At 46.1% G+C, this 13,403-nt stretch overlaps 1 protein-coding gene across 1 annotated transcript in view; it reads right to left on the reverse strand.

Moving 5' to 3' along the window:
- Positions 1-3,000: 3,000 nt before the first annotated feature.
- ABHD5 (abhydrolase domain containing 5, lysophosphatidic acid acyltransferase) overlaps positions 3,001-13,403 on the reverse strand; it is a 33,860-nt gene continuing 23,457 nt past the window's right edge. The window contains exons 4-7 of the mRNA XM_066350893.1: positions 11,756-11,910; positions 9,054-9,165; positions 6,632-6,818; positions 3,001-5,454 (exon numbers count right to left, since the gene is read on the reverse strand). Of these exons, the coding sequence (XP_066206990.1) occupies positions 5,365-5,454; positions 6,632-6,818; positions 9,054-9,165; positions 11,756-11,910 (544 nt within the window). The 3' untranslated portion in view covers positions 3,001-5,364. The remainder of the gene's footprint in view (positions 5,455-6,631; positions 6,819-9,053; positions 9,166-11,755; positions 11,911-13,403) is intronic.

Below are 13,403 nucleotides of genomic sequence, written 5' to 3' on the forward strand. Positions count from 1 at the left end.
GTGTGTGTGTAACTATCATTATGACCTCATGGATTTTTGCCTATTTCACGTTTCAGCCTACTATTCTTTCCGGTGCTCAAACTGTTCTATCTTTGGTGAATGAGGTGGGGGGGGGGGTCCCTTCAAGTTGGCTCCTGGGTCTGTTTGACATGACCTGACTGATTGCTTCCTTGCTTTCAGACACAAGACATCCAGCCTCATGTTGTCCTTACCCTGCTCCTTCTGGTGGGACAGTCTGGGTGCTAGGGTGGGCCACACTGCCAGGTTGTGATTGCTTCTAAGGCCCTTTCCATGGACAAAACTACGCAATATGTGTCTTTTAGAAAGAGAAAACTAGATCACCGTATTTTACTAGTATTTCCAATTGAAATATACGATAGGATTTTTACTTGATTTTATTCTTGTATTTCTTCTCGTGCTAAAAATCTTGGATCTGAATTCCATTGACTCAATACTCACTTAATAATTTATAAACACACAGTTTCAGTTACCAATACCACTGCTAAAAATAAAAATATGGAGTTTAAGATTCCTTTATAATTTTTTGGTCTGTAGGGTACATACACTCCATTAGGAAATAGGCTTTAGAGGCACTTGTAATTCTTCTAAGTGTGGCTATACCTCCAACATGAGAGATACATTTATTTTAGCTTTACTAGTTGCTTTTATTTTTTTAAGTGGAAAACACTGGCCAGGTCCCACAGCAAAGTATAAAACAAGATTCAGATCTAGTTGCCATCCCTGTCCTGCCCCCTACCCCCACTCTCAAGGGAAGCGATTTATTAGTTACCGATATAAATAATCCTTTCATTGCATTAAAAAACAAACAAACCCAGGAGCAAATGCATACTTTTTTTTTCTGTATTTTTCTGAAGTGAGAAGCAGGGAGGCAGAGAGACAGACTCCCACATGTGCCCGGACCAGGATCCACCTGGCATCCCACCAGGGGGCAATGCTCTGCCCATCTGGGGCGTTGCTCCATTGCAACCGGAGCCATTCTAGCGCCTGAGGCAAAGGCAATGAAGTCATCCTCAGGCCTGGGCTAACTTTGCTCCAATGGAGCTTTGGCTGAGGGAGGGGAAGAGAGAGATAAAGAGAAAGGAGAGGGGGAAGGATAGAGAAGCAGATAGGCACTTCTCCTGTGTGCCCTGGCCTGGAATCAAACCCGGGACTTTCACATGCCAGGCCAACGCTCTACCGCTGAGCCAGCCAGCCAGGGCCACAAATACATACTATTTTCACTTGCTTATTTCCTTCCTTACACACAGCCTCTTCTGTACTTTGACTCTGGAGATAACTCAGAATAGTATACAGAGTCCTCATTTCTTTTTACACCTGGGCAGTATTCCATTGTATGGATGTACCAGTTTCCTCCACCAGCCCCTTCTCAATGGGGACTTGGGTGGCTCCCAATCTCTAGCCGTTATAAACAGTGCTGTTACGTTCTCTGTGCACACACCATTTCATAGTTTTGCCAGTGCATCTCAGATTCTCAGTGAGACTGCTGTGGAAGGATAAACTCGTATTTAATTTTGCTAGTTATTAACAAATTTCATCCACAGAAATTTGTGGTTTAGAGTGCCTGTTTTCCCACTATCTCACCAACAATAGAATGCATGGTGGGAGTTGAATTTTTCGAAACAGTCTCAGGAGTTTCAACTTCTATTTCTCTTATTATGCACATTTGCAAATATTTAAGGGCCATTTGCATTTTATTTTCTGTGAACTGTCCATATCTTTATCCCCATTCTTCTCTCGGGTTCTTCTCAGTTTAGAAATTCTTCCTTCAGTTGGGTTCTATTTGCCTTTTGTGATAAATGCTGCACTTTTTGTCAGTTTAATACTTTTTGCTTTTTATGGCCATCCAAAACTCCATTTTCAGTTAAAGATATAAACTTTTATTACTTCTGAATTTTCAGTCACAGGGAAGCTGTCCCTACTTTGATTATAAAGGAGCCCCCCCGTGCTTTATTACTCAGAAGGTTGCATTTTTACGGTTGGGTGTCTGATCCATTCAGAGTCTGTGTGTACGGCATAAGAAATGGTTTTAATTTTATTTTCTTCCATCTAGTTAACCACATTTGTCTCAAACCACACTTGTCTGAATTTCATTTTTTAAGTCTTTTTCTCCATCAGTAAGATACTTCCTTTTTCATACACGTTTCTGGACTTTCTTTATATTGTTTATACGTCATCCTTCCCTCCCCACTGTTCTTTTCTAGGGTTCTTCTAGTATTATTATTTTTTCCAATACCTTTTTATGTTTTATTGGATCTAGTATGCCCTTCAAATATAAAGAATACTACATATAAAAATATATATAGGCCCTGGCCGGTTGGCTCAGTGGTAGAGCATCGGCCTGGCGTGCGGGGGACCCGGGTTCGATTCCTGGCCAGGGCACATAGGAGAGGCGCCCATTTGCTTCTCCACCCCCACCCCTCCTTCCTCTCTGTCTCTCTCTTCCCCTCCCGCAGCCAAGGCTCCATTGGAGCAAAGATGGCCCGGGCGCTGGGGATGGCTCCTTGTCCTCTGCCCCAGGCGCTGGGGTGGCTCTGGTCGCGGCAGAGCGACGCCCCGGAGGGGCAGAGCATCGCCCCCTGGTGGGCAGAGCGTCGCCCCTGGTGGGCGTGCCGGGTGGATCCCGGTCGGGCGCATGCGGGAGTCTGTCTGACTATCTCTCCCCGTTTCCAGCTTCAGAAAAATACAAAAAAAAAAAAAAGATATATATAAATGAAGATGTCCCCAAATGTTTGCTAGATAATATTCTGAAACCAATTCTAGACAAGTTTAATAAAAGGAACATTAGTTTTAGAAGAGAACAGAAACTATACTATGGGACGTGTGGACACAGGTGTAGCCAGGTGCAGCCTCACAGCGCCGCAGGGCCGCCCGCCCTCCGAACTCCAGCGAGCAGTGCTGCACACTCACCACACCCACAGTCCTGTTCCCACACTAGAAACAGACCAGGCCGTCCTGAAAACTCAAGAAAACATACAACAGTTGTGACTATCAGTAAAATTTATTCTATAAAATAACGTTGAAGTACATTGTGCATGAGTTCGCAAAGATCAAATACTGTAATAGATTCAAAAAGACATTTAGCACCCGCTCTATTTCCAGGAATTTGAGGACTGTGACTTTGTGCTAGCTCACCTTCAGAAAATTACATATGCTACAGCCGAGGTAACTTTAACTTTTAAAAAAAGAATTATGACAATATTTTTCTAATAAAGCCAAGTCAGTCAGTAGGAAAATGAGTTCCGCCTGACATCTGGGCACATCTTTTTCCTGAATCAATTGGCACATTTGTGGTCAGATACCCCATTCACTAAGTGGACCCAGAAACTTCCCTCCAAGGACTGAGACCAAGTTTCCTGCACAGAAACCCTCCTGTCAATGAAAGCTGTTCATTTGTCCAGCAGAAAATAAAAGCAAACACAAATACAAAAATAGTGCCCAAATTATTTGTACCACATATAGTTTTGAACCTGGCCATCAGAAAGACTTAACTAAAAAGTAAAGGCTATTTTTGTTCTCAAGGTAGAGAAATGTGGCATCTTGGCTCGCGTGTTGCCTTTTGCACTAAGCTACTTAATCTGACCAGTAAGACCAGTTCACTGGGAATCCACCTGTTGTAGTTCAGTATGTATATACTACCCATTCTTCTGTGGAGGGGATAATGTTGAAAACAGGACATTCGGAGTTTTTGGCAGTTAACCAACAGTGATACAACCTTTCTTCTAACAACTAGAAATTTCCTAATTAATTGGGTTAAAAATGCAACAGTCAAAACCATTAAACCATTATTTGCTCTAGGTTACTTGTTTTTATTTACATAACCACCTTTCTCCTAGACAAGCAACATTACCAAAACATAAGTTAAAAATGCCTTGTTGGTGACAATCTGTTTTCTTTTTCGGAGGCTGTTCTCAGCAGCCCACCGTTCCCCAGCCACTTTTTTAAAAAATTTATTGATTTTTAGAGGAGAAAAAGGGAGAGAAAGGGGGAGGGAAAGAGGGAGAGAGATGGAGGGAAGGAGGAAGAAGGAGAGAGATAGAGGGAGAGGGTGATGGTGAGGGAGAGAGACATCAATTTTGTTGTTCCATTTCTTTATTCATTGGCTGATTCTTGTATGTGCCCTGACCGGGAATAGAACCCACAGCCTTGGCGTGTCGGGGCAATGCTCCAACTAACAGAGCTACCCAGTGAGGGCTGCTTTTTCAGTTTCAAAGAGGTTTTCTTCATTTTAAAACGGCAAAAAAAGAATGACAGTTGATGGTAGTTATTGTTAAATAGATCAATCAACCTTATAGAATTTTAATATAACTTCAAGCATGTAAATTATTTAATCAACATAAAACTCTTAAAAAAAAAAAAACTATCCCAAGTGCTAGCTCATCTCTGGTGCCCTGAGACGTACCAGCACTAGCTCTTTATGTCTTTTAGTGGTAAAGATACAATGGAGTCCTAGCACCCATCTAGCAGTTAGAGGTGAATGAAGACACATGCTGTGGCTGACTGGAAGGTAAGTCTCGGCACTCCCTCAGCGTGGAAATCCGCTGTGCTGATCCTGGCTCACAGGAGAGACCAGGGCTGATGCGAGGGGAAAAGACAGGCTTTCACTTGAGGCTTCCCAGCACTCGGATCACTTAAGTGTTAATGCAGTGTTCTGCTGAAGTGTAGAATTGTATCACACACAGAAGAGTCCCAGGAACTTTACAGATATGTCAGGATAGATCACGTTTAAAATGCTGACCATGGCTTTGCAGCCTTAAGTGGAGAACATAGGAAAATAAGAAAAATTAATGCTAGTAAGCAATTCCTATCTTTTTAACCAAAGTGCTGTCTCATCACTCCATTTGAAAAGTGAAGTATTCTAAAGAGGTGACAAATTTTTACATAAGAACACTGAATTCTCTGATGCACTGTATCAGTTATTAGACATGGTAAATACAAGCAGAGAAAATAAAGTGCACCTTTACAGTATATAAAAGATAGACTCAGAAGTCACTTTTGAAAATAGGCAATACAGACCAATATAAAAAACACCTGACATAGCAAAGTTAGAAATGAAAACCATTTCCGTTGAAAAATTACCATTTTCAGTACAGCAGAGGAACAAACAACCTTTTATTAAAGCTATTGGACTGGGAGACTCCTGCATATTCTGACTGTGTAGGAGGCAGGAAAGGTAGTCTAGAAGGCACTAACTGGTCTAAGTGTGCAAGCAGCTCCATAGAGAAAACACGGGCGAGGACAGTCGAGAAGACCGCCCGGCTGTGCGGACTCTGCACCTTCACCGCGGGGGGCGCTGCTGCAGGAGCCAGCAGAGTCAGCTGGCAGGCTCCTGGGGCCCGCCGAGGCTCAGTCCACAGTGTCACAGATCTCCGTCACCTTGTGGTTGAAGTCTTCCGGCTGATCTGCGTACACATAATGCCCCGCCCCGAGGATGGCCTGGGAAAGGAAAAGCAATCAGATGGTCCGTTGCGGGTAAAAGCATTTACTCCTTGGACTGGTGACTTAGGGTATTAAGTGTCGCCCCAGCTGTGCCACTGGCCCCGAGTTTGACCACTGTTAAGGGTAAGGAACCTACGAGAAGCAATCAATGAGTGCACAACTAAATGGAACTGGGTGAAACGAGCTGATGCTTCCCTCCCTGCCCCCACACCAACCCCATCTCTCTCTCTCTCTCCACCACCCTTCTCTCAAATCAATGTGGAAAAAAAGCATTTACTAAAGCAATGACATAAGCAAAGACACTGAGCAATGAAAGTGAGAAGTGCTACATATAAATAACGCATAAAAGAATGAGCAACACTCTTCTGTGGCAACTAGCTATTATATATTTCTATAAAATAATCTGGGAATAAAGAGAAAAATCCATTAAACTTTATTAAAAATTTTTTTGACAGAGACAGAGAGAGGGACAGATAAAGACATACAGATAGGAAGGGAGAGATGAGAAGCATCAATTATTCACTGAGGCTCCTTAGTTGTTCATTGAGTGCTTTCTCATATGTTCCTTGACCAAGGGGCTACAGCAGAGTGAGTGACCCCTTGCTCAAGCCAGAGATCTTGGGCTCAAGCCAGTGACCTTGGGCTTCAAGCCAACGACCATGGGGTAATGTCTATGATCCCATGCTCAAGCCGGTGACCCTGCGCTCAAACTGGTGAGCCCCCGCTCAAGTCGGATGAGCCTGCACTCAAGCCGGCAACCTCGGGGTTTTGAACCTGGGTCCTCCGTGTCCCAGTCCAACGCTCTATCCACTGTACCACCTCCTGGTCAGGCAAACTTTATTGAAATCCTAACATGCAAAAAAATAACCCACTGCAAACTGACCGCAGTGAGAAGGTGCTGCCCCGTGAGGTGGGAGCCCGACGCAGCCCCCCTCCCAGGCTCCCCCACCTTGAAACACTATGCTCCAGGGCCAGGTGGGGCTCGTGAGAAAGGCAACGCACTGCCTGGACAGGAAGACCTGTGTGGGCCCAGCCCTACACCACCACAAGTGACCCCCAGCCTCTGGTGGGGCTGCAGTGTGCAGCAGGTGTGAAGGCCCGGGCAGGGCCCGCATCTCGCTAAGGCAAAGGGACAGACCCGACCCACAACCGAAAATAACAGCCACACACTTACTATCGTCTTCACGTACGAATGTGGTCGCAGGGACTGGATGCTGGTGCCAGAATTGCCGTCGATGCAGGACCGCGCACCGTAGATCACCGAAACTGGAATGTCAGGGTCCATTTTCCCGATTCGCTGCAGCATTGGCCGCTTTGCCCACCCATAAGGAATAGTCATGTTTTTGAATGCCGTCTCCCCACTTTAAGGACAAGAAGAAAAGCACATGAATGACTTCTGGGGACCAGCGTGCATCACACACCACCCGTCAGAACAGACTCATTAAGCTTCTGCACCACTTACGGAAAACCTCAGCTTAAACACAAAACAATTTATCAGGAAGTACAAGGAACAAACCCCAGAGAAGATACATACTTTGTTAGATAAAAAAGTATGTTCAAAGTCTAGTTAATTTTTAAAAAGTCATCACCTAAATTGAAACATGCTACCCTAACTCCCTATCACTAAACGTTTAAATTTCCTATGGAGATGGTTAAAATGTATCTTTTCACTCTAATTCATTTCAAATGTAGAAGATAGCTTTTCCACAAGTTCAGGGCACCAGTTTTTATAGAACAATGGCAAAGACTGTACCAAGATAAGAAAAAATTCAAATTAAGTATTCTTCGTGTATTGTTTATATTTTTAATTTTCTGCATGTTAGACATTTGACATCTTAAAACCTTTCTGGCTGAAGACTGTGCCTTCTGGAGCTCCTCATTTCTTAGAGATGGCAGAGGACTCAATAGGGGACATGCCTTTGATATGCAGACGAACCAGTGTGGAGCCGGCCTCCTCTGCGGGCCCCAGCACCCAGGAGACAACCCTCCTCTGCCTCCATCACCCCAGCACCTGGCCCAGGCAGCCGGAGACTCTCCCGGGATCTTCGAGCCCGAAATCACTCAGCAGCCAATCCCGAACTGCTCGCCCTTCCCTGTCTTTCCCTCTGTTCCTGTCTTCTGTCACCTGACCAAACTCTGCTTTTTCTGTGACTCTCTGGCATTCGGTGACCCCCTCTCTAGGACCTGTGTGAATATAATAAACTTCGTTTTCTTGAGCCTTTCCTGTGTCTTCTCTTGTAGCCATGCCTGACTGAGTGATCATCACAACTCCACTTTGCTGTCATTTCTGCTTCCCGTACAGTCCTAGGCATAATTTTAAACTACCTTTTATGAAGACAACACAAATAATCACAAAGTGTAAGTAAGTGAAGAATAAGGGAAAATATTTATACATGCTATACCTGGAACAGACACTAGAAGAAACTATTGGAATAAGTCAGTAAAGCATGAGACCCAATCCACCAGATCCAACTGCCTCTGAGTCACAAAACCTCTTGAGGACCCCAAACCTCTCCTGCCTCCCTCTTAACCTACTTTGCTGAAAAGACTGAGGCTGCAACTACAGCTCAATAGCTCCCAGGGCCCCACTCTTGAATGAAGTAAGTGCGTCTACTCTGCCAGAAGCGAGGGAGGCCGTCTCTGCCTCTCATCTCTGGGTCTTTCCCCAAGTCTCCATCTGAGAAGGGATGAGGCCCCACTTCTGTGCTGGGTGTAGACGCGGTCCACCCACTCCAGAGTCCCCTGAAGCATCTGTCGAGGATGCAGCCCAGGACTGCTAAGTCAGACGGGACCCGGGGCTCCTGAGTCAGCTCCTACAAGCTCCCCAGGAGTTCCAGTCCGGTCTGTGCACTGGAAAGCAGCGAGCTGCAGCTCCGCCCTCACACTCCGCCCTGAGCCTCTCCCTCCCAGCTTGCAGGCTCCTCCTTCAGGCTCTGTTTGCTTCCTGGCTCCTTACATATACATATATTTTAAGTCATATTTTAAAAAAAAATAATACCTTTGGCTCTCTTGCTTCCTCTGGCTACTACACCATCTCTCCTTCTAATTACTGTCAGATACTTGCAGACCCCTCCCCACCGCCTGCCTGCACTAACTCCTCACCCAGGGCAGGCATTAAGAGCTGCTGCTGAGTCATGAGAGGTGCAATCAGCAGATGACCTGGAAACTCGAAGCACAGCACCTCCTGCTCCTGGGAGACCTAGTCCTCCCGGCAGAGCACACGGTCTGAGAAGACGCAGGTGCAGAAGCCACTCACATGTGTCAGCCAGCACCCCCTTTCGGGGAGAGCACTCCTCCTCAGTTTGGGAATGCTGATTTATCTGAAATCTCTCTCTCTGAACCCAAACCACCTCCTAGAGACGCCTGAGACTAGACTTCCTTCAGTGACCCATCAGCACTGTAGGGGAGAAAATATGCCTTTTTCCGTTTTAATCTCCCATCAGGCCCAGGACAGTGTTTGACACAGAAGCTGCTCCATGAATAGATGAGTAAATTAAGAATTAGTCATTTAATTGCTGATAGTCTCTTATTCACATATTTTCAAAGCAGAAACGTCTGACACAGAAGCAGAGCGCACGAGGCCCGAGAGCCCTTACCTGGGGGTCTGCACGTTGCAGTGGTAGATGTACTCCGTCACGGTGTCGTCCTCAAACATGGAGGAATACTTCCGCTTGAAATCGGGCCTCAAACGCTGCACTAGGCTCAAACCTAGGAAAATAGAAAATGCGTGCTTTAAATGATAACTGACGTGTTGACTAATACAGAAAGTTTTAGTCTCTGCTTATGTAATGAGTACTGTGTGCTTACAACATATACTATACATTGAAATAAATACTTTAGGTGGAAGAAACCACCTCTCTAGAAGCGTCTCTCAAATTCCCTAAGAAGAGCTTCAAGTGCGAAACTCAAGGTCTCACACACTGACTTACAGATGTGCTTTGGTTTAAAAACATGTCAGTTTTCTAAGACTTGTTTTTGTAGGAAAATAAATTCTATTGAACATGGTAGATGAACAGAGCAGCTGGTCCAGAAGATTAATTTATTAACTTGTACGTCTCCCACATTACATATATTTCTATAAAAAAACAAATTCCGGGTTTCTGTTTGGCACACTAGCATACTCCCTGCTCAGGCACCCAATGGCTCCCGCGCGCCATCCTGGGGCCAGGAGAGGGCGGGGCCAGGCAGCCCGAGGAAAGAGGCTGCAGGGCAGAGCAGCCAGGCCCTGGCCAGTCACTGCCAGTCACTGACGTCCGGGACTAGCCGGTTCCCCTTCTGCTGTCACTGCCTACGATCCCAGCAAGGCCTGGCTTCCTTAGTGGGCTTCCTTCCTATTTCTGAGGGAATCACACAGCTCCATCGCCTGGCCTGTGGTGGCACAGTGTTAAAAGTGTAGACCTGAGCACTAAGGTCGCCAGTTCAAAACCCTGGGCTTGCCAGTTAACGCACAGACAACAAGCAACCGATGAACAACTAAAGTGAAGCAACTATGAGTTGATACTTCTCGTCTACCCTCCTCCCTCTGTAAAATCAATAAATCTTTAAAAGAATCTTTTATGAAGCAGCTGACAGTCTACACTGCTCTCCACCAGCACCAGCACCATGTGCAAGCAATAACGAGAGGCACACTTCCTCTACCATGTCTCATTTCTTTTCGTGCTTTCTTCTTACCACAATTGCTACTTGTGTAACTGTGATCAAGTCAAATCCGTTACTGCACAGACTCTTCAGTGGTTCGGTCCGGGGAAGACCACACCCCTGAGGAGGGGGGCTCCCCTGGGGGTGTGTGTGAAAGACTGGGGGTGGGCAAAGGCTGTCTGTGAGAGCAGGAGGCTACAGTGTGGGCAGTCCGTTCCCTGCGCCCCGGTTCCTGCAGGCCCACTGCTCTCTCACCCCACAGGGACGGCCCCAGGGCAGGGAGGGCCAGACCAGCAGAGGGGAGCAGAATCTGCAGTCCCCGACGCAGCACGTATTTCCATCCCTCACCCACCCCCAAGCCTCTCTTTTCTTGCGAGCGGACCCTGATTCTTGTACATTGATTAGGTGGCAACGTGCCCAAGAAAGCAGGCCCCTCACTCCAGCCTGACAATGTATCATGGTTGATCGTCCCAGAAATGTTTCTTTTTGCTGGTGAAAGAATCAGAGGTGGGCAGACACATAGGGGAGGTCTGCTGGGACCTTCCTAGGAAGGCTTCTTCCCTGACACAAAGCACTGTGGAGAAAGGCCATTTTCGTGTTTCCCCTTCCTGCTCAGAGTGAGACGGTGCTTCATGCTATTGTAGCCATCCAACAACCGTGAGGAAACGTCAGGAGAATCCCAGTTGCAGGCCGAAGCCCAACACCAACGAGCTGGCTACCAGAACAAATGCTAAGACCACCTGCCTCCAGACTGCTTGCTAAGGAAATAAGGAAAGGCCTTCCAGTTCAAACCACTTAGGTATTCACCGACTTGCAGCTGAAAGCACTCTTAACGGATACATGTTATAAGAGGGTAAGACAAGGGTCCAGACCAGGCATCCCCAAACTACGGCCCGCGGGCCGCATGTGGCCACCTGAAACCATTTATACAGCTCCGCCGCACTTCCGGAAAGGGGCACCTCTTTCACTGGTGGTCAGTGAGAGGAGCACTGTATGTGGCGGCCCCCCAACGGTCTGAGGGACAGTGAACTGGCCCCCTATGTAAAAAGTTTGGTCCAGACCATCAACAACTGTGACAAGGGAAGAAAACTCCCTTGGCTTGAGGACTGAAACAGAGGAGCTGAGTCAAATGAACTTAAATCAGAGAAGATTAAACACTGGCCTAAATATATGACCAGAAACACAAATCAGGAGTCCCTAAAATCTTTGCGGAAAAGAATGGCTTCATGTTCTTAACAATGACGTTATGGGACAAGAAAGGAATCCGAGTGTGAGGTGCCCACTGTCGCCACGGTCAGGTCAGGCTTGTGGTCTGCGGCTGGATGGCACCAACCCGACAAGCGCTGCCCCACGCTCACCAGCAGGTGCACACGGCGCTTCTCCCGGGACCTGGGCTGACTAACCTCATCCTCAGTATTTCCACCTTCTCGGCTTTGCTAATTACCTGTAACGTTGACACTATAAAGACTCCTCTTTGAGGAGAAGGGTCTGGTTTCATTCATTTTTCGGCATGGACTGGTACTTTTCAGAGGAAAAGAAAAAGGAAGGTTCAGTTTTTCTGCTTGTTTTAAGATTCCGACTAGCAATGGTGATAGTAAGTACTCCGCTACCACTATCTATAAGCACATTGCTTTCCTGGGGCACAGAGCTAAGCACTCACCGAAGGGTCCTGCAATCCTGAGGCCAGCTAAAGGGTTAAATGGAGTCAGTGCTGCTCCCAAGGCCCGGATCCACACTGGGATTGGTCTGTCCTGATCAGCAAGGTCCGGCCGCTCAGGGAAGCCCCAGGGCTCCACTAAGATGAGGTGACTCACCCTGTTGGGAGACAACAGACTTCAGTTCATTTGGCAAATTCACCCTAGGATTGTGAAGAATTAGACAATTTATAAAGTAAAGACAAAATGAAACACCTTCTAAAACCTTCACACTGAAGACAAGACTAATGGCTGGACAGGTCACACCACGTTCTCCTCACATGTAAACTTGGGATGCGGCAGGATCTGCGAGGTGTGTATGTATCTGTGTATGTGGTAACTGTGTGACTCCTCCTCACAACTTTGTTTTTTAAGCTACACTCTGGCAGACAACCATTCAGAAAATCCAATGGTTCCATCTAACTCAGAGCTAAAACTGCAGAAATGACACAAAATAGTTTCACCAACAATAGTTATCTCCTATGAACCAATCATTCTAACAATTTAAAAGGCATTAGGGCTTTAAGTGGGTATAAAAGAACTTCTCACAAATATAAGGATAATGTAATAATATGGGCTGAAAAGATACCCATTAGTTTTGGGTTCCAGCTTGGTGAACATGAGCACACTGACCTCTACCCATGACGTCACACTCAAGTGGCCTTGGACTCTATCCTTTCCTCATTTTCTTCCTTACAGATAAGAGGTAGAAAACCTTCAGCCCAACCGCATATAAAATTGTCTCATATCACATATCCTGCAGTCCTGAGGCCAGCTAGAGGGTTAAAAGGCAGGGGGAGTCAACCTTTTTATACCTACCGCCCACTTTTGTATCTCTGTTAGTAGTAAAATTTTCTAACCGCCCACCGGTTCCACAGTAATGGTGATTTATCAAGTAGGGAAGTAACTTTACTTTATAAAATTTACAAAGCAAAGTTACAGCAAGTTAAAGCATATAATGATAATTACTTACCAAGTACTTTATGTCAGATTTTCGCTAAGTTTGGCAGAATAAATCTTTATAAAACAACTTACTACAGTTAAACCTATCTTTTTATTTATACTTTGGTTGCTCCGCTACCGTCCACCATGAAAGCTGGAACGCCCACTAGTGGGCGGAAGGGACCAGGTTGACTACCATTGGTTAAAAGGAGTCAATGTTTATTTTTCCATCCTTCAAAACTGCTTCTGCTGAGGGGAAGTGGCAACTATCCGCAGTGCTTCCTCCTGTGTGGCCACGAGGTTACACAGCCTGCAGAACCCAGCACAGCAAAAGGCGCCTCCGGACAGAAGACGACTGTCAACTGTGAACAGCCAACAAATGCCAGCAGAAATCTCCCAAGGAGAAAGTGACAATGATTCTAAAGTCCTTTTCCTAAGTCATAACTGAAATAGAAAAAAACCAGAACATGGGTAAAGATGGCTATTATTCCCAATAGAAAATGTCTTACTAGTTTTGCCAGTACGGTGCATTATTATTTTTGTGTGTGTGTGTATTTTTCTGAAGCTGGAAACGGGGAGAGACAGTCAGACAGACTCCCGCATGCGCCCGACCGGGATCCACCCGGCACGCCCACCAGGGGCGACGCTCTGCCCACCAGGGGGCGATGCTCT

Source organism: Saccopteryx leptura, chromosome 10, assembly GCF_036850995.1.
Source record: "Saccopteryx leptura isolate mSacLep1 chromosome 10, mSacLep1_pri_phased_curated, whole genome shotgun sequence".
Lineage (NCBI taxonomy): Eukaryota > Metazoa > Chordata > Mammalia > Chiroptera > Emballonuridae > Saccopteryx > Saccopteryx leptura.